Consider the following 24,958-nt stretch of genomic DNA (forward strand, 5'->3'; position numbering starts at 1 on the left):
GCTATTAGATCAATTACTAAACATTTAGCAAGTCACAGCCACCATAACAGAGAACAAGAATGTTATTGCGGAATGTGACCGTAATTTCAGAGGGGGTTTTTGTTAAAACAGATAATATTCATTTTTTAATCATTGGGATCTGAAACTTACAATCTCTGCTTCTGAGAAAACCCCCCCGAGAAGACAGGGGAAATCCACAGCAGTAAAAAAATCACTGAAACTGCTACCTGACACAAACGCCAAGACAGGACTGCTGGTTGCAGAAGCTGGGCAGAGAGGAAAGCAGCCTCCAGACTGAGTGTAACACACGTAAGCTGTATAGTCAAAGGCCCCAGGCCTTTTGGTCAGCGCTATTACCCACCAGCTCCTGGGGCTTAGCCTGGGGTAATTTCTCTCACATACAGAAAGACAGACCATTCATTCTTCCTCACTGCTGGCTAAGATGCACCGATGTCCACTTAGCAGATGCTTCATTTTTACACTGATGCAGTTAGCACCGACTCTGTGTCAAGCACCATGTGCCGCGGGGAGCTCTGCTAAGGTACCATGCACACACATGACACCCGTCTATAGGCGCCGGACCAGCTGGCTGCTGGCTCTGGGGTGGTCCGGCTTTGTGGAGGAGGAGGGGTCGGGGTGCCTGTATGACAGGTTTAAGGTCGGCATTACCCGCCAGCTGCTCACATTTGCACACACACTCCAACAGAGAACCCCAGGGCTGACCTTTGACTTTGGCAATGGTGTCCTCGCCATGCTCTGGCTCCTGCTGTGCGGCCTCCCCATCGGCACTCTCCACAATAGGGTCCTGGACAACTGCGGGGTTCCCAGAGGCCAGGCGCAGGTAGTATTCTTTACTGTCATAGCTGACAGCCCTTCTGTACCGAGCAGGCTTCTAAGAAGTGGCAAAAGAAAATGACCGACATGATTCTCTCTCAGAGTTCAAACACAGGGACCTAAGGGAGGTATGCTGTCAGGACTTCCTTGTGCAGGACTGCTTCTTTATGGGTGTTTACGTAAAGACTGCATGTATACACAGTGAATCCACATACTTCCAGTGAGGCTTCTCTAGGTTAAGACTCCACTGAATTTTAAAAGGAGGCCCATGGAAGACAAGATTAGCAGTCTGGTCCTTTCTCAAACAGAAACAGGATCACCTATCGCCAAGCGAGGCTTCCAGCATTCCCTGGCTGATGGCAGAAGAGAGAAGAAGGCCTCAGCAGAACAGCACCCTGGACCTAGGTGGCCGGGGGAACTTGAAAACCCAGCTTTCAGGGACCTGCTGCTCTGAGCACTGCCTCCTTCAGGTTCTGTTGAGCCTGACCCAATACAGAATCCAGCAGTCTCCACCAGATGCATTCGCTGGTTCACCTGCCTGTATGAGCTGCTACCTCCAATTTACTAAAATATTCTAGCTTCCTTGTTGTGTAAAAGACTATGCTCTATAACTTATTACTGAAAAAAAACACATAAGTCCATTTAAAATAAGAAATTATCTAGAAAATGATGTGTTTCTTTTTCCAAATAATTAATACTTATTCTTAAAAAAGACTCTCCAGTTGGTCTATTTTTTTAAGATCATATACAATGAGAAAGATGTAAAACACCTTATAAAATTTAAAATCACAGTAGGAAAAATTTACATGTATTTAGATTTTTAAAATCAGAATTAGACCTCAACTTTGAATGAAGAATTATAAAAATGTACAGCAGGCTTTCAAAGTTTCCTCTTCTAAATATTATTTTATTTCTCCTTTCCCATGAATAAGAAGAGCTAATGAAAATATTATTGGCTTATTCTTCAAGGCAAGGCGTTCATATATACATTGTCCACAACAATGATCATCTCAAGAAATTACTGCCCTTCCTTGTAAAGTGCTGACTGTCTGCAATGGAAAACAATGTCCAGTGGGGGGAAGATGTAGGCTAAAAGACTAAGGCAACTCAGATGAAATGTCAGCTGACCAAAGACACACTATCCTTTGTACTTCCGGTCCAGCTTCGGGGAACAAAGAGAACAGCAGGCAATTGGATGGATGACAGGCAGCCCATGGAGACTGAAAAATATGCCATGGCTTTGGGAGGTAAGAAAATAATAACACAATTATGGGAACTCAATCCAATGCCCTGCATTGTTTTTTTTTTAAATGAAAGAAAGGTATAAACAATCATCTCCAACTCAAAACTGCTGATGTTTAAAAAGATGGTGACATAGTTAGTGATGGGTGAGACAATGAATGAACAGATGCAGCACAGGGTCTACGTGGTTGATGACTTCAGGTATCGATTTCCTCTTGGACTACAAGAACCTCTCCCAATGTAGTTCCAATGCACTCCTGTGCTTTACTGAATTCTGCACTGACTCTCTGGAAAAAACAATGATACGTTTTGGTATCACTGTGCTTCAGAAAGTGACTGTATATTCCCAGTTTCCACAGTTCCTTTGGACTCAAGAAAGTTATTATAAGAAGGATACACTTGCATTTCCAAGATGTCTAGGAGCACGAGGCGAGTAACTAAGCCCCCCTTGGAGATGCTGGGCTGCCCATTACTAACATGCCCGTCACTGTTAGCTGTGCATGGAGCAGCACGGAGAGTGGTGAGTGAGGCCATTAGTGAGCGGCAGAGCTAGTTAGAACCAAGCCGAGAAAGAGGGAACCAGTGTTCTCAGCAAGAAGGACACTGACTTTTCAACTCTAAAGAACTTACAGCATAATAAACTGAAAGCCAATCTTGTAAGTTAGTCTAGTCTACCATGCACTAAGATAACAAGACAAAACAGAAAACAAAAAAACTGTAAGTAGTTTGCATTCTTTTGCGGTAATTTGTGTTTTACCTTTTGAGGAATGATATCGTCAGGTGTCTCAGGCTGTTTACTTGGGATCTCAGACTGAAAACAGGTATTAACCACAGACACATCAGAAAAAAACATAAAAACACAAAAATAAAATTTTCTTCAGCACCATATGAAATAGGATGCTCTCACTCAAAAGAAATTAACATGATCTCTGCTGCTTAAACAATCACTAAGCATCTTATGTTTTTCCTATTTGATCAAAAGTAGTTCAAAGTACAACAGCGTATCAGAAGTCTCGGCTATTGAGCAGAACGAACTTAAACATCACACAGATAACATGGCAGCACAGGATGATTTACTGGCTACTCCCTCCATGGTTTCAGAAGGAAAAGCCTGAAATCTAGCTAAGAGAATTTCCTGCTGGTTGGTATCTTCCATCTGCCTTTCCCCCATCAGTGCTGTAACTCAGGTTCAAACAATCATCTACAATACAGCCTAGCACAGAACACACCAGGGGCTGGTTAGCAAAGACCCAGCCTCCCACCTGACTCTGAGGACCTGTTCCTTCACTGCATCCATGGACACCAACCCAGAAACGCTGAAGCCAAAGGCAGACTGGATTATCAGCCCCCAAACCCAAGTTTTCCAAAATAGTCATTTTTCAAAAAATGAGATAACTGCATGAGGAACATGAAGGGAATTTCTGTTACACCGTAGTGCGTGGCTGAAGGCATGGAAGTACACACGTGACGAATTCCTTCTCACAGTGTGTGTGTCTAGAGGTGACTTCTGGTATCCTTTCCTGCAGGACACAGCATCAAGCAAAATGTTTTCACAGATGTTCGTTTTCTAAGGCAAAACACACACAGAGTTCCAGAGTTTCAAGAACTCTGCACAGTTTTAGAGAATCTGTCACTTTGAAATCACATGTGCAAACCTATTCCTCATATTGAAGAAGAATCTATAAAATATTCATCAATTCCTCTGTTTTTGGAGCGGTCTGATTGATTAGGCGTAGTCTACGCATTCATTAAAACAGGCCATGATAAAAAAACATTTTAACAGCAAAACACATCAAAAAATGCAACTGCAGAAAAAGAAAAAACCAAAATCACTGAATGGCACTCGTAAGACTGATGTATTTCAATGCACATTAATGACCTGAAAGAATTATAAACACCTAATTAATTAATGATGTACAAATGAAGTATTCTAAAAATTCAGCTCACACTGAGATTCATACAAAATAAGACTGAATAAACATGTGATAAACTAATAAAAAAAAATGGGCCAGTTCCTGTTCTCAGGCTGAGCTTTGTGGTTGAATCCACTTTCTACCGCCATTTTGCCAGAACTTGGGCAGGGCCCGCCAGGCTTACACTTCCTTGTTCCACACAACACGTGGCACATCTGTATTGGCTTAATAAAAATTTGCTCAGAGCTCAATGACTTCCAAAAGCTGTTATTTTACTAAGACAACAATTATTCAATGGCAAATAGGGATGTTATGCCAAAAATTTTAGTATCATCATATTCTCTTTTATTTAAAAAAAGCACATTACTATTACATTTGTAGAGATATTAAATTTTTTAAAGTCATAAGTTCTACAAAGTAATTTTGTAGTACTTTTTGTTTAAACCTTTCTATAATGTGAGCAATGAAGTTACCCAAGGAGCTTTTGAGTTTCTATGAGCTGTGGGATATCTCTGTAATGCATAAAAACAATTACAGTAGGCGCAAAGGTCTCCTTTTGTTAGAAAAGAAACCTTAAGAGAGGAAGGAAGGAAAAGCTTCCTCTCTTAAGGAGGGAAACCTTAAGAGAGGAAGGAAAAGTTTCCTGTGCCTGAGCAACCTCACATTAACCAGTGATCGTGGCAAAGAACATTAAATCATTTCTGAAAGTATTACTTTGTAAAAATAAGTGGACTACAGAATTAAAACATTTTAGTATTTAAATGGCAAAATACAAGATCGTATGTTCCTTTTTCAGGACTCAGTAATGAGAGTACTGCTTAAAAACATTCAGGCTTTACATTCTCACCCTAGGCTTTCATCCTAACACTTATCTATTGTGGATATTACCACTTACATATAGAAATACAGTCCAAATTAATGGTTTTAATCGTGAAAATTATACCCAAAGGAAATTCATTATGTGGAAAGGATAATTTATTTTCATGTGAGAATACAAATTTCCTACATGTACTTGATTCTTCTCAGGGCATTCATACTTATTATTGCTAGTTCTTTTATTAAAATAATTTTAGTTGGTAAATTTTCCTAGCTTTGAAGTCTACAGCAAATGAGTCATTAGCAATGTTTTCTTTTTTCCCACCTAAGTACCAATGAGGCTTGTCCCTGCTTAGCTTCCAAGATTAGATGAGACCTGGGCACGGTGAGGGTACTATGGCTCTAGACTAAAATATTATATTCCAGAAACTTCGAAATTAACATCAAGTGAAACAGCTCAAAACTTAGAACAGGTAAGCTATTTTTTATTGCATGTAACACTATTCAAGTTAAAAAATAAAGCTTTAATAACTTAAAAAAACTGATTTATTTATTTTTTAAGAGTGGGAAAATTTATTGGGAAAAGGAATGGGGAATATGAATAGCTCCTGAGAGACAGAGAAGGTCCTAAACGGGTTGTCCTGATTTATTTTTAACACATTAAAATTTTTAAAATGAGAAACTAACTTTTATTTAGCCCTGTATTCTTCAACTTAAGTGAAGGATATACTTTAATGTATAAACCAGACTGTACTAGAACTGCAAGTGTTATTTTAAAACAGTAATTATTCTTAATAAACAAGCCAAACATTGAATCATAAGCCTTTCCTCCAGTAAAGTCTGTCTTGCATATCAACAGCCTTCAAAGCCAGTCTTCAGGTTGGCACACCAGCTCACCTACGTACCGCAGAAGAGAACTACCCTACTTATGAGCATGCAAGAAACAAGTTTATGGGAGTCGAGAAGGAAGAACTAATTGATCTCCACTTCCAGGAAGCAGAGGTGGATTTATTATGTGGCTCATAAAGTTTTAAACTCAGGAGATTTCCCCTCCCACAGGCCCTTTTCAAAGCCTTAGCCCTAGTAATTTTGCAGTCATCATTTTATTGTTTCTTTTTTAACAAAGTTAAAAAAAGCCCCCACACTATATAAACCTCAGCGCCTGGAAGATCTGGTTCAACCTCTTTTTAGTAGAAAAATTTTCAGAATTAAGGAAATTCTATAGATTTTTGAAAAGGAAGCATCGAAGAACATTTCTAACTTAAGCAAGAGTGTTTCTGGTTCATTCACTCAACATCTGGTGCCCTCTAACAGCACCCGTTAAGTGGTTTGTGCCTGGAATACACCCACTGGCTACGGATAACGTCACAGGGTCTTCTTTTTGCAAGTGACCTAACTCCATGGGTCACTTAGCAGCACTCACACCTTACTCCATCAGTGAGTGTCTGTAACCAGCCGGTTCTTCACTCGCCTAACTTTCAGTCCCGTATCGTAAAGCTGGGCCAGTAATATTAACTGAATTTCACAGAGCTTTTATGACAGTGAAGTGAAACTGCACATCAACTGCCCTAAGAGCACCCAGCCCTGTGCTTTACAGTTAGGTGGCCCGTGTCTGTTTGTCTTGAAAGCTAGTGAAATAACAAACGCTTTTACTTTTTGAAATTTTCTGTTTTGGGCATTGCCAGATTTCAAATTCCATAAGGTAAAAGTGGGTACTTAATATGTCTTTCAAATTTACAAGACTCTGAACCACCAAAACCCAAATAAAACATTATTCAGAAATTCTCACTGTATCAGGTTAACCTGGACAGGAGCCATTTACCCTAAGTTTACGCTCTGTAACTGTCTCCTCTTCCTGTCTGCCTTCTCTTCAGGTGAGTGCACTGCCTGACGCTTTTCAGTTATATAACCCAGCTATCAAAAACCCAGGTCCCAGAGGGTGCATGCCAGGTATGACACGCTTGGTTAGATTTGATACCTATGCGTGAATCCTGAATAGCTTGTTTTTATCTGAAATGGAGGTTTAAATACACTTTTGTAAACAAATAACCATGTTATAAAGAAGGTTAAAAAATACTACAGTTATTAGAAAAATAACTTACAAGTAAACGCCTCATTTAAAGCAGTGAGTTGGTCTCATGCATAAGACAGCACATTTATTTTATATTTTATTGTTTTGGAATGGATTTAATTCTAAGTCAGTGTCGATCAAAAAATACACTATCAAATTTCTAGGAGTTTACAATCTTAATTACTTGAGAAAAAACTTCATTATTATACTGTTGCTTGGCTAGGAAAAAGCAGACACTAGGAAAAAACAGCAAAACTGTGGGGGGATTAATCTTTTGTATGCAGTGCTTCCAACTGGAAATTACCGGATTTTAACTGTAGTTGTATTTTAAGTGTTGCTCTTCATAGTATGGCATTCTTAACAGATATGAATAGTTTTGAGAAATGCAGACTGCGGGGAGCTATCTTCAAAAAGCGTAAGTAGCGATTAGCAGCATGTAATAAAGATCTATATGTTGTTTTAAAAAATTGTAAGTTGGCAAATGTATTATATACTGGCAGGTGTAATTTAGGAGTGAAGTTATGTGTACAGCATCCAGTAAGAATGATCAGATCAAGCATATCCATTACCTCAGGTATTTATCTTTCTTGCATGAAGAGCACGAACTTACCCTTGGAAAATCTGAAACCCTTGGAAAATCTGAAATGTATGATATATTTCTATTCACTGTAGTAACTGTATGTGCAGTAGATTTTAAAAAACTACTGTAAATGACATTTGTACTCTTTTTGGAAGGGGGCAGTGCTGGGGACCACAAATTCACAATGGATAATTTTGCATACTTCCCTAAGGGATAGAATGGAGGCTTGGGATTATCAGAATCATCCACTTAAGATTTTCCATTAACTCTCCAGGGATGGGCTATCCTCTCCCACTCACTCAGACTAAAACTAAAACCACTAAGTTTAAAAACACTCCAGGACAGGATCCTTTTGATCATCTCCACCCTCCTGAACCATCCCAAGATTACAGGGCTGAGTCACAGGCCTCTGAGTCTTCTGCCAACTCTGAATTTTCCACTAGCCCCACGCATCACGGATGCACCCAATTCACATTGGCTGTCTCGGAGGGTCTGGAGACATTAACTTCCCGGTCACTTACCATGTATTACTAAATTTTTCTCTTTTTTATCCTCGCACCGAATTCTTAACACAGACAATCAGGGCTCTTGACCAGGTCCCCAATAGGGCAGTACTGGACACTGAAGCCAGCGCCATGTGCATGCCAGGCAAGTGCTCTCCATACTGGGTTACGCCCTAGCTGTCCACTTTGTACCACAAGATTGACTTCTCTCCACTCCTCCAGCTCCCCAGCCTCTCCTAACTAAGAGTTTAGTTAGTTTAACTCCCATGTTAAGTGACACCCTGCAGTATTTGTCCCTCTGTGCCTAGCGTATCCTACTCACTCATTTGGATTGCGGCAAATGACAAGATTTCCTTCTTTTAAACACAGGCAGAATACTATTCCACTGTGTGTATTTACCACATTTAAAAAATCTGCCACCTGTTGATGGGTGGTTAGGTTGATTCTAAGACTTACATTCTATGTAGCAGCAGAACAGAGCTTAGACCAATGAGCACAGAAAATGGGGCTAGGGTCTTGGCATGGACAAAAGAGGCCACACAGTGTGTACTCAGTACTAAACGTCCTAATGAGGTACACTATTACTTAGGTACAAGGAAACAGATACCCAAAGAAGTCCCCTGAGCTGCCCACACACACAGAGTGGCAGCACAGGTTTAAAGCCAGCCAGTCTGTGACTTCTCCCTGCAACACAGGTCCACTTTCTGTGCCACTGCCCTCCGACATCTATTTCACATGGTAAGGGAGACTTACACCCCCCCCACCCCCCCCCACCCCCCGCCCCCCGCCGCCCCGGCCAACAACCCTGCAGGCATCTATCCATTCCCGCGGACTCACCGCCACGCTCGCCTCTTGCTCGGCTTCCGGCACATACGGGTAATGGTTGTAGAACATGTCATTCCGCACCATCTTCTTCCTCATTCTGCAGGGCCCTTCTGTCATCTCCAGCATCCACTTGTCCAGATGGGACCCGATGGGGGGACCCCACAGTCCTCGCTCCCGCAAGAGCTCACACTCGATCTGGTACCACTCCTCTGTCACGTACTTCAGGGCATTCTGCTGACGCTGCCAAACACATCCAGGTTGGTTGAACAACGGCGAGAGTAATAAGGAAAAGCTCACAGATAAGCTAACGTCACGTTATCACTGAGAGACGAATGCAATTCCCATAGGCCAATTATTAGAAAGGGAAATCACAATGGTTTTTGGTTAATGACAGCTGGTGATTTTGTGAGACTGTCGGGTCTACCATGGAGAGGGCAATTCTTTTAGCACCAGGTAAATGATAAATGTGTACAGGGTAGAACATGCAGTGTAATCAAAATATTCTATTCTATGCTTGTTGGAATTTTAAAATTTTTGGAACAGTAAACCTCACTGCCAACACGCTTATCCAAAGCACAGCTCTTGCCTCTCTCGGAAGCAGTTCCGGAAGTCCTCTGCTGTGCCATCATCCACTGGGAAGCCAGGCTAGTAAAACTGTCCCCATCCACCTCATTCGCCAGGACTGACTCCTAGTTCCACCCCAAGTCACAATGACCATGAAAGTAAATGCTCTGACTGATTTAGGACACTGAGGCAGACGATAGTGCAGCCAAGGACACTCTGGAAAGAACATTTGCACAGCTGCTGCAGAAAGTGGCAAGGGTGACAGAATACTGTGCTTAAAGCAAGGGGCAAGAGCGTATTGAGCAATACTGGGATACTGTATCTTTTGCTCTAATCATTTTTTAAAATTTAAACATTTACAGTATCCTCTGATCACATCTTTTATGTGAATTCATCAGAGAGTCTAAGGAAGGATGGTAATGGTATTATTACTGATGAAAAGACATTTTATTTTTAATAAATGAGTTAAATTAATATGGTATGTTGAAGATGAACCTTGCACTACAAATTGTAAAATGGTTACTGACACATATGTAGGGATAAATCTATAAGTCAGATCAAGAAACAATGTGAACACACTTGATTGTTGATAACCTTGATATGTATTGCTGAAAATTTTACCTACAGAATAGAGATGGAGCCAGACAGATATGGTGACACACTCCTGTAATCCCATCACTTGGGAGGCTGAGGGAGGAGGATTACTGGAGTTTGAGACCAGCCTGGGCTACACAGTAAGTTTAAGGACAGCCTCCACGATATAGTGAGATCCTGTCTCAAAAGAAAAGTATAAATATCCAAGCTCACTAATGAGGCTTGACTTTCACATAAAAAAAGTCAAAGGCCATTTCTCCTTGGGCACGGAGAGATACTCCATTTTACTTAAATGAAAATAACAACTTGGTCTAACTTCTTGCTATCTGCCAAATGATAAGATGTACAATGGTTTTAACCATAGATTACTAGAACCAGCTTACTAATGATTGATGGAATGTAAGTTACAATGTAAATCTAAAAATAAAGATCTCTTTTACATGAATACCAGTGTAGACTACAAGTGAAGAATCATGAGACAGATGACGAGGTGGTACTTATGTGTTCCTGGGGCAAAGAGGAAGATCTTGCGCCAACAAAGGACCTGGTGTTGCTTCTATAAACATTAACAGTTAATCATTCAGAAATCACCCACAGATTTAAAATCGCTGCTCTGGCAATGAACTATTTAGGATGAATCATTTAATAATTATGAGCATGTCAAGATAGTTTCATTAAAATTTTTATAATTCTTAGGAAAATCTCAGAGACTTTGACGCTTATTTCCATAAACTCTTGGTTCAAAGTATAAAAGAAGGGGGATCATTCTCACACTTATATTTCTATTAGGAACAAAAACATGCAATAGGTCAGCAGCGAATGCTAAAAAAACTTGATTCTGCACATTTCCAGTTTGCAGCTTTTTAAGTGTAGTTTGATCATAAGAAGTTCACATTTTTCTACCCTAAAATCAATGGCCAACAGCAACAGCAAACAGGGATAATTAAAGTCATCATCTGGTAAGTGCAGTTCCGCACTGTGTCCTTAAAACAGGCAGGCAGCACCACGACAGAGTCCTTACCCCTGTGGTGGCCATGAACTCTTACCTCCTGATACTCCTTATATTGGGTGTCCACCAAGTCCCGGACAACAGCGATGTGCGTGAACATCCACTGAGAGATTTCCTAGGGACGGATGGAGAAAGTCTTAATATGTCACATGTTTTCTGGAAAAATGACCTGCCCTGAAATTTATGCTGAACCTCAGTTAAAACAGAAAACAGAAACACAGTGTGCTGAAGAACAAACTTTGTGATGATCCAATGGGCCGGCTTTCCAGGCACTATTCGTACCTGCGGGTGGGACCAGGCTGCAAAGTGTCATCAAGGTGGCCGAGCTGGGAGAGAAGGCAGCCACCCCTGATGGGCTGTTCTGTCCCAAGCTCCACAGAGGCCCAATTCCACTTTTTTCTTCTCTCTTTGCAGGCATTTTTCAATGCACACTACACTCCCATGTTTTTATAAAAATATCGATCACAAGTATTTACTGCAACATCATGAAAAATAAGGAGCCATGTTGTCTGTTGGTGCTGTAAAATTTATATAATTATCCATAATACTGAAAGCTCAAAAATTATTTTAGTCTGTTCATCAATCTCTGAATTTCATCTTATGTCCAGTTATAAAATGGGTGTAAATAAAGAGTACTCATTATACAACGTCCTCGTAATAAAACAGGTGAATTTCCCACAATGCAGGCAACTTCTTTCCCTCTGAGGCACAATGCAGAGAAATCAACTGCTTACACACATTAACAGCATTACATATCAAAGACTACGACTGCACCATGAAAACCGAAACTCCCAATGCTGATGCCCAGAACCCAACACTGTACCTGTGTGGAAAGACTGTGTTTGTTTAGGCCACTTTCCTTGCGATTCCTCCTTGATCCAGTTAACTTGGAAAGACCAAAGCCACTGCTGACTCGGGACAGTTTGGACTGTGTGCTGGGCGCCAAAGCTTCTCCTCGACTTATGCTTTTCCTTTCATGGGCTAGGAAATTAAAATTAGGTTATTTGACAATTTCTCCATGTATTTATTAGTCTTGTTTTTAACAATTTTTTATTATGGCTTCAAACTGCTATCCTGTACATGGCTCACATCGCTACTGACTGGTTTTGTTTCCTACAGTTCCAGTCATTTGTGTGCAACTGAAAATATTACCATAAGGTAAAGAGGAATTCTGAGAGAAAAGACCACATGCGTGTAACTTTTATTACAGTGCATTTGTATAAGTGTTCTATCTTATAACTAGCTACTACTGTTAAGCATTACTGCTCCATTACTCCCTCAACCCCCACCACGAAAAAATATAGCATATAGAGGGCTTGGTACTATCTGTAGCTTCCAGCACCTACGGGTTCTTGGAATATATCCCCAGCCGACAAGGGGAGAATGCTGTAGTTATCAAAAGCAGCATATATGACATCTTATTTGGTGGTGATCTTGTTTACAGTTGCTGCCTGATTATATTGTACTAGGAGAATTTACAAGAGGTTGAAATGTCACAGCTCTGTGGTAATATGCAAAATCATTTTTTTTTTAAAACAAAATCAGTTTTACTGGAATAAATTTCTGTGTTTATAACAGTAATTTCTCACATAAAGCTTTTACTGCTGGGCATATTTTGGAACTCAGACTACTCAAGATTTTAAAAAGACTATGCAATAGCAGTGTATCACATGCCAGGGGTCTTGGTATCAAATGAGTTTTAATATCAGGCTAATGAGAAAACCTTAGATTTTCAGGGCCTTTCTAGTCTAGTTTCAGAGCTACAGATAAAAAGGTTGTGGACGCTTTCCAAGATGGTGAACATCATAAAGCTGTAAGTGATGTATTATGTATCTCTTTAACATATAAGTGCCTAGTGTGTATCACACTTTAGATGTAAAAAAGGAGCCAAAAACCTGAAGCCAAATTTTAGTGGAATCATTCTAGAAGGTTCTGATATATAGTTTTTTGTTTCTCTGGCCAGCAAAGCATCCTTGTGGAAGGTTTTAATTACCTATCTCCTGCCACGCATGTGTAACAGGCACAGGACCTCTGTTGGCCGCTTACCCAAATGATTCTGCCAGCACTTCAGACCTGCTTCTTCGATGAGTGGCCGTGCAATGGCTATGTCCACGTGGCCCCTTTCGTTCACAGGTAGAGTAACCTTGAAAAGCTCCTCCAGGACCTGCTTCTTACTATGGATCAGCTCAGTCCAAACTCTGTTGACAGCTTTGATAAGAAGCTGACGTCCTAGGAAGCAAAGAAAAGCAAGCAAATGACCAAGACACTGCATCGAATCAGTTCCTATTCTCCTTTACGCTTCACATCTAGGAATTTAGACAACAGTATCTAAATGTGTAAAGACAAACAACTGCTCATTTTCTACCTCGCTCACTGAAAAGGATTTTTAGATAACTTAGAATCTTTATATTCATGCAAGGAGACTTTTTATTAATGAATTTGGGAATATTTAGATGAGAAGCTATCTGCTATTTAAGGAATGCATGGAGGATGAGCAGTTTAGCTACACTCTTTCATTTTTTAAGTCAATTTTATTGGTGCCTTCTGATATACATAATGATCACACTGATAACAGGGAATGTGTACTTGCACACGATATATCTTAATTCTTTTTCCCCACTCCTCTCCCCTCCCTTCAACCCCTTTTCTCTCCTTATTTACAACGGCTTTGTTTCCATTTCTTCCTTCTGCTCTATTTTTCTTTTCATTTCCTTATCTTCCCCTCCTCTATGTACCCTTGTTCCCCTTTCCATTTGAACACTTTTTTGTACTTCCCAGTATCCATCATGCATTTTGGTCCTTATTTATGCTTCTGATTTCTTGACAAGAAAAACAATGCTATAATTAAAAGTGTGTGTCCAATCTGTTTCACTTAGAAAAATGGTCTCAAAGGGCACCCATTACTCAAAATGCCTCAAATTTATCCTTTATGGCAGAGAGTACCCCAATGCATAGAAAAACTACATTTTCTGTATGTAGTTGTCCATTAATGGGTATCTGATCTGCTTCCAAGATTTAGCTATTATTAGATGTACTGCTATAAATGTGGCTATGCATATATTGCTGTGGTATGCTGCTTTTAACCTTTAAGAAGATACCAAGAAGGGGACCAGATGGGTCAAATGGAACCTCCAGGTTCAGATTTTTGAGGGATCTCCATCCTGAATTCTACATAGGTTGTACTAATTTACACTTTGACCAACAGGGCAGAAACCATTTCATATTGGTTTATTTCTAGCTGGCAGTGATCCTTTCTGGAGGGAGAAGGAATCTCAGTGTTTTTTTAATTTGCATTTGTACAATGACCAGTGATGTTGAACATTTTTTGATATATTGATTTGCTTTTTGTACTAGGACTTCACTTGACAGTGTCTATTCTCTTTAGATGCCCATTTTGGGATTGGGTCTTTATAATTGGGGAGTCTGATTTTTTAAAGTACTTTATAAAGTACTTTCAGATATTAATCTTTTATTTGGGAAAAGTTGTAAAATCAGTCCCCACTCTGTAGGTTGTCTCTTCAGTCTGTTGGTGGAATCTTTTTTTTTTTTTTTTTTTTTTTTTTGTCTTTTTTTCCTTTTATCGGTACTGGGGATCGAACTCACGACTGCCTGCTTGCAAGGCAGGTGGTTATGCCGCTGAGCTAAATCTCCAGCTCCTAGGTGGAATCTTTTGAAAAGCTTTTTAACATGATGAGTTCCCACCTGGGTCTCTTAATATTTCCTGTGTCACTGGGGTTTTGTTCATTAAGCCTTTGCCTACACTTACGTCTTCAATAGTTTTACCTATTTTATCTTCCAGCAGACTAACTGCTCCTGTCTGGAAATTTGTAACTTTGATCCATTGAGGTTTTATTTAGTGCTTGGTCAGTGATACGGGTCTAGGTTTAGTCTTTGGATTGTGCAGAGCCAGTTTTCCCAGCACCATTTAATAAAGAGGCTGTCTTCCTTCAACGACAGTGTTTGAGCCCTTTGTCAATGATGACATGGCTTAGTGTGTCTGGAGTTGTTTCTGCACTCTCCATTATTTTGTTTCACTGATGTTCAGGTCTTTTTTTCCCTTCAGCTTTGTACTATGATTTGAAGTTGGGGATTGTGATGTTTCCTGACTTGCCTTTGTTGCCCAGAATTATTTCAGCTATTCTAGGTCTCTTATGGTTTCTTATGAATTTTGAGACTGTTTTGTCTAGCTCTGTGAATTATGCTATTAGTATTTTGATTCAGATGGTGTTAAATCTGTACAACAATTTTGGAAGGTTGGCCGTTTTTACTGTATTGGTTTTACCTATCCAAGAACAAGGAATAGCTTTCCAGGTTTGATATCCTCTTCAATTTCCCTTTTCAGACTACTGTAATTTTTTAATGTAAGCTCTTTTACTTCCTTTGTTCAACTGATTCCTACATATTTCATTTTTCTTGATACCATTTGTATATGTGCTGCTGAAGCAAGCACTCTTGATGCTTGGTGTTATTTGCCTAATTTCTGCCACAGTGAGTCTGTTACTCACATACAGGAATGCTACTGACTTTTGAGTGCTGACTTTGTATCCAGTTACACTGCTGAATTTGGTTATTGTATCTACAAGTCTTTTGGTGAAGTTTATATATAGATTGTCATGTCATCTGCAAATAATAATTTAACTTCTTCCTTTCCTATCTTTATTCCCTTTATTTCTTTCTTGATCTGGCTAGTACTTCTAGAAATATATGCAAAAGAAGTGGTAGTAGTGGACATCCTGGTCTTTTTCTCCACTTTACAGTTTTCAGTTTTAGTATGATGTTACCCTTGGCTTGTCATCAGTGGCTTTTATCGGATTGAGATAAATACCATCTATTCCAATTTTCTGTTGGGTTTTTATCACGAATGGCTGCTAGACGTTTATCAGAAGCTTGCTCTGCATCTATGGAGATGATCACGTGATTTCTGTCTTTGGCTCTGTGAATGTGATATATTATGTTTATTGATTTGCACATGTTGAACCATCACTGCATCCCTGATATGAATCCCACTTCATCATGGTGTATAATATTCTTGGTTATTTCCTACATTGTTTGCCAGTATCTTGAGGACTTTGGCATCTATGTTCATAAGGAGACTGGGATGCAGCTCTCTTCTTTAGTTGGATCCTTCTTTGGTTTTGGTATCAGAATAATGTGCTTTTAGGAATCAGCTTGGAAATACTGATTTCTTTTCAATTTTGTCAAAGAATTTGACAAATAGCAGCATTACGTCTTCTCTACATTTTTTGTAGAGCTTAGCAGTGAACCCATCAAGATTTATGCTTTTCTTTGTTGGTAGGTTTTCAATCATATCCTTGATTTCCTTGACTAATAATGGTTTTATATCTTCTTGATTTGGCTTTGGTAATTCATATGGATCAAGGAATCTGTCCATTGCTTTTGCATTTTTTTTTGTTTGTTTTTTTCCTTTTTATCGGTACCAGGGACCGAACTCACGACTGCCTGCTTACAAGGCAGGCGCTTATGCCGCTGAGCTAAATCCCCAGCCCCTGCTTTTGCATTTTGATTCTTTTAGAGTACAGGCTCTTGAGGTGGGTACTGATGATCTTCTGGATTTCTGCAGGATCCACTGTGATTTTATCCTTTTCCTTCCTAACTGCATGGATTTGAGTCTTGTCTTCGCTTTTTTGCTAAGGTTGGCTAATGATATGTCTAATATTTCAAAGAATCATCTCTGATTTACTGATTCTTTTTGTTGTTTACTTATTCCCCACTACATTAATTTCTATTCTGATCTTTATAATTTTCACCTATGTATTGCTTTAACTTGGTCTGCTTTTTCTAGGTTATTAGGTTATTTATTTGAGCTTACTCTGTTTTTCTGGTGGAATTCATTGCTATAAATTTCCAGGACTACTTTCAGTGTCTTGCATAAGTATTAGTATGTTGTACTGGCATCATCATTTAATTGCAGACACTTCCTAATTTCTTATGTGACCCATTGGTTGTTCGGGAAGGTATTAATTTCATGTTTTTATGCAGTTTTGTGGTTTCTTTTGCCATTGATTTCCAACGTCACTGCACAATGGCCTGATAATATGCATGGGATACAAGCTAGTATGTGATCTGTTTTGGAAAACATGCTGTGCTCAGCTGAGAATATGTATTCTGATGAATGGTGGAACACTCTGTAGATGTCTACCAAGACCACTTGTTCAAAGGATTGGCTTAGTTCTGATATTTCACTGTGGAATTTGTCTAGGTGATCTATTTGCGATAGTAGAATACTGAGGGCCCCCATTAAAACGGTCTTATTTTTCTATCGTTCCTGAGACAAAAATCTCCCAAACCCCAAGATAATAATGGGGAAAGGTTCATGTAGCTCACAGTTTGTGGAGGTTTCAGTCCATAATCAGCTAGCTCCAAGGCACATGGTAGAGGGGCAATAGTTCATGGTATCAGAAGACAGCAAAATCAACAACTGAATCTTAACAGTGTCTTTCTGTCTCTTTTACACTCTTATCCAGGATGCTGGGATTAGGGCAGTGCCAAGTCAGTTATCAGACTGATCCAGTAGTCATGCACCCTTAATCCCAGCACCCTTAATCCTAACACTGCACTACAAATCCATCATACACTCTAGATTCAGTCATCTCTGAAAAGCCCTCTACTACCCCCATGACCACGTGATGCTTTATGGGGACATCAAAACAAACCCATAACATTCTGCCTGGCCTCCAAAAACTCCTATACATTTGTTTACACAAAAGACATTTAGTCCATCTCTAAGTGTTACTGAAATCCTAACAGTTTCAGCACTGCTGAAAAGTCAAAGTTCTGTCTCCTCTGAGGTTTAAGGCAAACTTTTAGCTATGAGCCCTTATACTATAGAAAAGAAAGTTAAATAGTTCCAGCATTCAATGACATGAGATAGTTACATTCCAAATGTTACACATGGGAGAATACAAAGAAATGCGACTACAGAAAGTTCAAAATCCAGCAGGGCAAACATTACATCTCGTAGTTCTACGTGCAGCATTCCAGGCAACTGCTGCAGGAATTCCAAAAGGCATGGATGGCACTACCTCTAAGGCACTGCTGGGAGTTGTAGCTCCCATGGCCTTTTTTTCGGGCTGGCTCTGCTCCCTCCTTGCAGGTTCCCCAGATGATCCATATTCTTGGCTTCTCCAAGGGTTTTCACTACACCTCTGGCTTTATACTCATAGTTTTGCACACTGCCCCAAAGGGGCACATTCCCTGGGCTCCCAAGCCTCCTGGAATGTGGGTGGAAGCCTTCCTGCCTCCATGACTCTTTCATTCTGCATGTGCCTAGTATCAGCACCACATGGATGATGCCAAGTTCTGTTGCCAGCTGGAACAGTAGCTGGGCTTCCCTCTTGGCTGTAGGCATTGAGTGCCTGGATCACTGAACACTCTGAATCTAATTCTGAGGAATAAATTCTCTAGACCATCACCATTCTGGGACATGGTTCTCTGTCGCATTTTTCCTCAAAGCAAAGTCTTTCATTTTTGAAATTTTGAGGGTACAAAGGGTGGAGTCTTGCTGTTTCTTGTGATGTTCTCAGGTTATCTTTTATAGTCTCCTGCTCCTTCTCAATGATCAAGATCTCCTCTGCTCTACCTTTGCAATCAAGTTTTACTAGAGCTTCTTTTCTGGCCAAACTCAGAATACTTTAAGTCATTCTACTGGGCTTTTTGCTCTTGATTCTCAACACAAATCTGGCTAAAAGTGCCCAAGAGTACCAATGCCACTGTCTCAATATTTGAATGCCTGGACATTTCTTCAGCCAGATAAATTAGTCTTAATCTCAGTCTCAGGAAAAGTTTCTGGACAGGAGCAAAACACAGACAAACTTTCTGCCAAGCCATAACACATTATATGGACTCCAATAGCCAAAGTAATCCTTATTCCCAGCAGAAAAGTCCCAAGCATGGTTTTTACCAGCAGGACTTCTATGAACCTTCTGATCTCCTGAGCTCAGATCAGAATCTCTCATACAGAACAGCCTAAGGCATTCCAGCTCTGCTTTTTCAGGTCCTGCCAAACTTTTCAAATTTTGGGAGTGGCTTTCCACAAGCCATTCCCAAATACTTCCAAACCACACGGTCATGTACAGGCACAGTAACGACACCACTTCTCTTGTATCTAACTGTCTTAGTTATTTTTTGTTGTTGCTAGAACAAAATATCTAACACTCACAAGTAAAGGGAGGAAAGACTTACTTAGGCCATAGTTTGTAGAGGTTTTAGCCCCTAATCATCTGGCTCCAAGGCAGAGTGGTACATGACAGAAGGGTACCAGAAAATAGCAAAAGCAACCAGCAAGTGACAAGATACTTTCTGTCTCTTATAATGCATGCAGGCTACCCATGTTAGGGCAGGCATAGCACTCACAGCCTTAATCCCAAAACTGTACTATGAATCACACATTCTAGATTCAGCCAACACCAAAAAAGCCCAAGACTGCATAAGGCTTTGGGGTAACACCTAAACACAAACTATAACAAACTATAGTAGTGGTTATTTGACTTTTTAAATGTTCATTAATATTTGTTTCACATAGTTTGGCATGGTAGTATTTGGGGCATATATATTTATGATTGCTAACTCTTCCTCTTAGGTTGTTCCCTTAACAAGCATATAAGTGACTTTCCTGTCTCTTCTGATCACTCTTGGCTTGAAATCCACTTTGTCAGCAAATAGAATATATACTCCTGCTTTTTGGGGAGTTCCTGTTGCATGGAATACTGTTTTCTATGCTTTGATCTTCAGTCTATAAATTCATTTTTTCAGTTAAATGTGTTTATTATATGCAGTGTATTGTTAGGTCTTGTTTCTTGATCCATTCTGCCAGTGTTTCTTTTGATTGGTAAACTGAGGCCATTTACATGGATGGTTATAGCTAGTATGTGTTGACTTACCCCTGTCATGTTATTTTTTGTTGGTTCCCTTTTCCCCCTGTTTAATTGCTTGGCTTGCCTGGTGAGTTCATGGAATTGTTGTCTTTTTCTATCAATAGCCTTCAGAACTTTTTAGAGTGCTAGTTTGTTGGTTATGAATTTCTTCAGGGGTTATCTATGAAGTATCTTATTTTTGCATCAATTTTGAAAGATAAATTAATCTGAGTTGGAGGTTTTTTTTTTTCGGGCTTGACAGGCTTTTAAATGTAATATTTAACACAAGTAGCACGAGACATACTAAATATTTTAAGAAGATATTTACTATTAAATTCAGTCTTCCTTAGGATCCTATTCTAATTGTTTTGACTCCTCTTCTATATGATTCAACGTGCAGCAGGCATCAGAATCAGAAGCAAGGTTTGTCACAACCCACTGCTACCTGCCGGTTCTGAGAGCTTCTGATGTAGAAGATCTGAGCAGGGCCAGGGAATCTGTTTGCCCCAAGTTAGTGAACGATGCTGATAGTGCTACTGGAAGAACTTCACTCTCAGAACCTAAGTGCTACATTTTTAGTTCCTTGTAGGGGAAAACTTGAATCTTCAGGTAAGCCTCAGAATATGGTTTATGAAATGTGGATCAAAGAACAGGGAATAGTTTACTGTTTAAATGAAGGCATGAAAAAAAGTGTTGAACTTCTCAAGGATAAAACGATTTGACAAACTACCACACAGTATCACTAGAACACGAACACTGCTATAGTGTTCTCAGCTTTAAAACCACACAAAATGGAAATAAGAAATCAATCCATGTAAAAGTCCAATGTGCAATGCTTATGAGATCAGAGGGAAAACTAGTTTTAAAGAAAAGAATAAAATTGAGCAACAATGATATTACTGATAACCTATCTCCAGCAATGCCAGCCTATAATGTGAACATGCCCGGTATCAGGCGTTTATTCAGGTGGTCTTCTTTAGAGTAAATGCAGATTTTATCTCCACTTTTACTTGTGGAAGTATATACAGCATCAAGCTTCCTGATGTCTCTTTACTATCTTGTAGAGGAGACATTGTGAGCAACTGGTGAATATCTAAATTGTCCCAGTAGGAGTAGGTGCTAACGCTGGCAGTTTCTGAAGTCCAACTTTTGGATCTGTCTTAAAAACTAGAGACAAACCAAATGACTCTCAAACTTAGTGAGGCAGCTTTACCTTCACTGATATCTTGACTGTAGCCTCCATCTGGCTCAATGTCAGAAGGGATCATAATGTGCCACGTGGTCATGCGGGCTTCTGCTTCCAGTCCAAATCCTTCCATGTTGCTGAAAAATGCAAGTCAAGTTTAACCATCCAAAGGAAATGATTACAGCTAAAAACTGTAACAAAAAGCGTCATTCTGTAGACACCTAACCAAAGACTCCCCAGAGTTCTGTTACTGGCAGATGCATAAAGCACAATACTAATTTACCAAGAAGATGCCACTAATTTACCAAGAAGAGTATCTCCAAAATTCACTTGGATAAATGTAAGTAAACTAATGTACAATATCACAATGATCACCTTTGTGTTTAAGATGCTTTTGGATAATTGTTAACTCTGTTACCCAGAACTACATAAAGTTCATTTAACTAGGTCTGATACCCTGTGTTCTCTCCAGCCCCACACCCGCTCTTCTCTGTTCTAGCACTGGTGAGAGTCACAGCTTCCCCCATGTACCACCGCTTTATGCCTTGGGGTAATCCCCCAGACAGCTCTGTCTGTCTTTCTTCAGCACTGGTCCCCCAGCTTCACCATACAGGTCCTTGTCATGTGTTCCAAAGCACAGTGCTGCTTCCACCAGAGCACCCAAAGGCTGACTTTCCCTCCAGAAAGGCTGCCCAGGATCTACCTTCCATTTACCCCACTACCTAACTCCAACACTGGCCCCAACATGCACCACAGAAATACATCAGCGAAATCCACAGAGAAAACTGGTTTCATTCCTTTACTACGTAACATTACACTGAGGTTTTTTTAACGCCTTAGCTTCTAACAGTATGTACTTTGTTATGAAAACATGCTTCCTTTTTAAAATCATAAGGGACATATTATGAAAATGAAAAAGTTTAAAATGTGGACAAGTAAACTAAAGGAAAAAACACTCATTCTTTTCATTAGAAATAAATACTTGTCCTTTTCCATTTGCATAAAATATTAAGTAAAGCAGAAAAAAAGGAAAGTAAAATATTATCCAAAAAGCTACCAGACTTCTGGTGGCATAATATGAAAGAAACCCTCCACACGGCAAGCTGAGCTCCATAGTTACCTTCCAGCGTGCAGATTCATCAAGCAGTGAGCCAGACAGCTGATGAATTCCTGGTCATGGTTCCCAGGTCCCAAGACCAAGTTCCGGTTGACAGTCAGGACCCGGAGCGAGTCTAGGAGCGCTACTTGCTGGGGCACAGTCTTGTGTGCCCGTGAGAATTGATACAAGATTGTCCTATTGAGGCAGTGGTAAACCGCATCCAGCGACAGCCCCTGTGATCTTCTCTTGGACTGAAGACATCAAGAGACACGTTTTTAGCAAAATGGACAAAAAGGAAATGCTAAGTTCACACACGAATTAGCGATTAGATTCCATATGCCATGCTAATTACTAGGGTGCTAAGTTAAACACCACTAAGCTTCTGCTATCATGGGGCTCACACTCTATTATTCTGAAGCTCCAGCTGCATCCTGAGAGTGCTTCCCCCTGAGGTGGCTGTAAACATGTCCCTGAGAAGAGCCCTGGGGACTGGAGGGCACAGCACACAGGAACAGCATAGACAGCTTACGCAGTATTTTAGAAAAATGAGGCTTATGGCTACAAATCAGAATAGTGACTGGACTCATTGGCCACAGTGCTTCCCATTCTGCAGGATGTGGTGAACACGATTAAAAACCTGTGCCAAGCTAGGCCAATATCTCCAGTCAAACATGCACAAGGAACAAAGAACAACTTCACAGGCACACGACCACATGGACCAAGTAAGGCCAGGTGACAAGACAGCACCTCTTTAACGCCAACTCGCCATGCTCTCATTAAAGCCCATCAAGCTGCATGAACATAAGGTTAAACGCAGCTGTAGCAAAGAGGACACCACAGGTGTGAGCAGGTTGACAGGGACCCTCTGTGCCAGGCCACTGGTAAGGAGAAGGGTTAAACGGATACTTTTATTCACTTTCAATACTTAGCTTTATACTAAATGTTAACATTCATTGTCTTATCAGTCACAATTCTTTGCAACAATGTTGACATCATAGGCAAAGTTTTTCAGAAGGGAAACATGTACTCTACGACTAATAGTGACAATGGATTACCTGTGCAATTAGTTGAATTATAAAATCTATAAGAAGTTTAGAGTCTTTGTTGAACATGCCTTGCCAAAGCTTGTCCACCACACGTTGTGTGAAATAAAACACATTGTTCACCAATACCTGGTAACTTCCTCCGCTGGTAATAGGCAGAGATGCGTCTTCCCCTAAATTCCAGCAGGAAAAGAGGTCTAAGAAAAGTGGTGTCTACTAGCGCGAGACCAGATTCTCAGAGACATGAGGCTAAAGAAAAACGCATGTATCTACAGCACTGAAGAAACATGACCGCAAGCGCTGGCGTACTGTTTTAGGAAAATGATGTTTATGGCCACAAGTTGGATAATTACTGCAGAAAACAGTTTTAGCCAGATACCAGTGTAGTGGATGGAGACGCTCCATGAGGTCCCCCATGCCTAAAGACCATCTATGACAAGCAAGGAGGGCTTCAGCTCAGTTGCTCACATGGCCCAACTCCATGAGGAAGTCAGTTTACCAGCTAGCCACGGCTTCTGTGTAAATAACAGAGTGAAGGCGACCCACTCACTGCAGCTATTATCTTGGTGTATATCTTTAACAGCAATGCAGCAGACAGGCGGAAGAGGCTTCGGGAAACCGGGACAATTAGGGGCCCTGTGCTCTGCCACCATCTCTGCGGCCACCCTACTGCCCTTCATCTGCAGCTAAAAGCATGCTGCTTCCAGGTAATGCCCCAGCCCTTCCTTCCATCTACAACCTTCCCCTCTGAGCCCCTTATCCTCAGTAGAAATCCCATAGATTCGCTGACCATGGCTACTATTATTTCTTCTCTATTTGTCACATTAAGCAAAACTTTATTTTTATCGTTATGTGGTATGGTTGATCTCAACTGACAAGGAACAGGTACCAAAGTATGACTTGACACTTGGCTTTGAGGGCGCACGGTTACATGTTAAAAAGATGCTCAACACTTCCTGGCAAATTTATTTTGGAAAAAAAATTTTACTTAGTAACACAGAGGTTCTATGTTTCATATTATCACAGGGAACTCAGAATAGTACTTAAAATAAGCCATTTTTTCCCCTCAGTAATTCTAATTTTGCTTATACATAAACAGTGGCTCCAATGTAAATGTCACAAGTTCTGAGTTTTTATTGTAACTAAATACCAATGCACTGAACAAACATAGCCTAGGCTCTTTGGCCGTATTCCTGGACCAGCCTTTTCACCACAAAAATGAAAAAGAATTACCCAGTAACACATCAGCTGCAAGTAGGTGGTCCATCACACCATCCAAAATGTAAGTCTGAAATTCTTTTTGCTGAGTTCTTGTGGATCTTTCAGGGGAAGCCTAAATCAATAAAAACTGAAATTAGAGACAGAATTAACTGCACAAAGATAGGGGCTCAATAATATTTATACTATGAAACATAAAAAGAAAGAAAAAACCCTTCTAATGGTAAACTTTAAAAAATCTAACCCAAGAGATGGTACCTATGGTTATAATCTTTCTCTTGTTTTTCTGGACATAGAACTTGAAAAAAGTTAAAGCTGAGATGAAACATCTTCTTTGAACTGATTTTTCCAAAAACACTACTCTAAATTTTATAATTATTTAATAAATATTTGATAATCTATTCGTCACTTCCAACAAGAGATCCGGCAGTTCATAATGAAATACAAAAATCAGGAAGACATTTCAACAACTACAAAAGCTCAAGAATCTGATGCTGAAGGGGAGGAGTCAAGGGATAGGAGGTGTTTAGGACACACTCAGTAAGCACATAATCCGCTTCGAGCCTCACAGGTGTGGACACAGAAACA

The 24,958-nt window shown here is 40.1% G+C and overlaps 1 protein-coding gene across 12 annotated transcripts in view; it reads right to left on the reverse strand.

Moving 5' to 3' along the window:
- Positions 1-24,958, reverse strand: part of Wdfy3 (WD repeat and FYVE domain containing 3) — a 277,794-nt gene that overhangs the window by 44,545 nt on the left and 208,291 nt on the right. For 9 of the 12 annotated variants that reach the window (XM_063249360.1, XM_063249363.1, XM_063249369.1 and 6 more), the window contains 10 exons: positions 24,386-24,485; positions 23,165-23,325; positions 22,131-22,360; positions 21,038-21,147; positions 12,998-13,180; positions 11,775-11,932; positions 10,989-11,066; positions 8,797-9,024; positions 2,834-2,887; positions 724-892 (listed from right to left, as the gene is read on the reverse strand). In XM_063249360.1, the coding sequence (XP_063105430.1) occupies positions 724-892; positions 2,834-2,887; positions 8,797-9,024; positions 10,989-11,066; positions 11,775-11,932; positions 12,998-13,180; positions 21,038-21,147; positions 22,131-22,360; positions 23,165-23,325; positions 24,386-24,485 (1,471 nt within the window). The remainder of the gene's footprint in view (positions 1-723; positions 893-2,833; positions 2,888-8,796; positions 9,025-10,988; positions 11,067-11,774; positions 11,933-12,997; positions 13,181-21,037; positions 21,148-22,130; positions 22,361-23,164; positions 23,326-24,385; positions 24,486-24,958) is intronic. The other 3 variants (XM_063249371.1, XM_063249367.1, XM_063249370.1) reach the window with 2 other exon arrangements.

This window comes from Cavia porcellus, unplaced genomic scaffold, assembly GCF_034190915.1.
Source record: "Cavia porcellus strain 051 isolate PalLab524CR breed Dunkin Hartley unplaced genomic scaffold, mCavPor4.1 scaffold_5, whole genome shotgun sequence".
Lineage (NCBI taxonomy): Eukaryota > Metazoa > Chordata > Mammalia > Rodentia > Caviidae > Cavia > Cavia porcellus.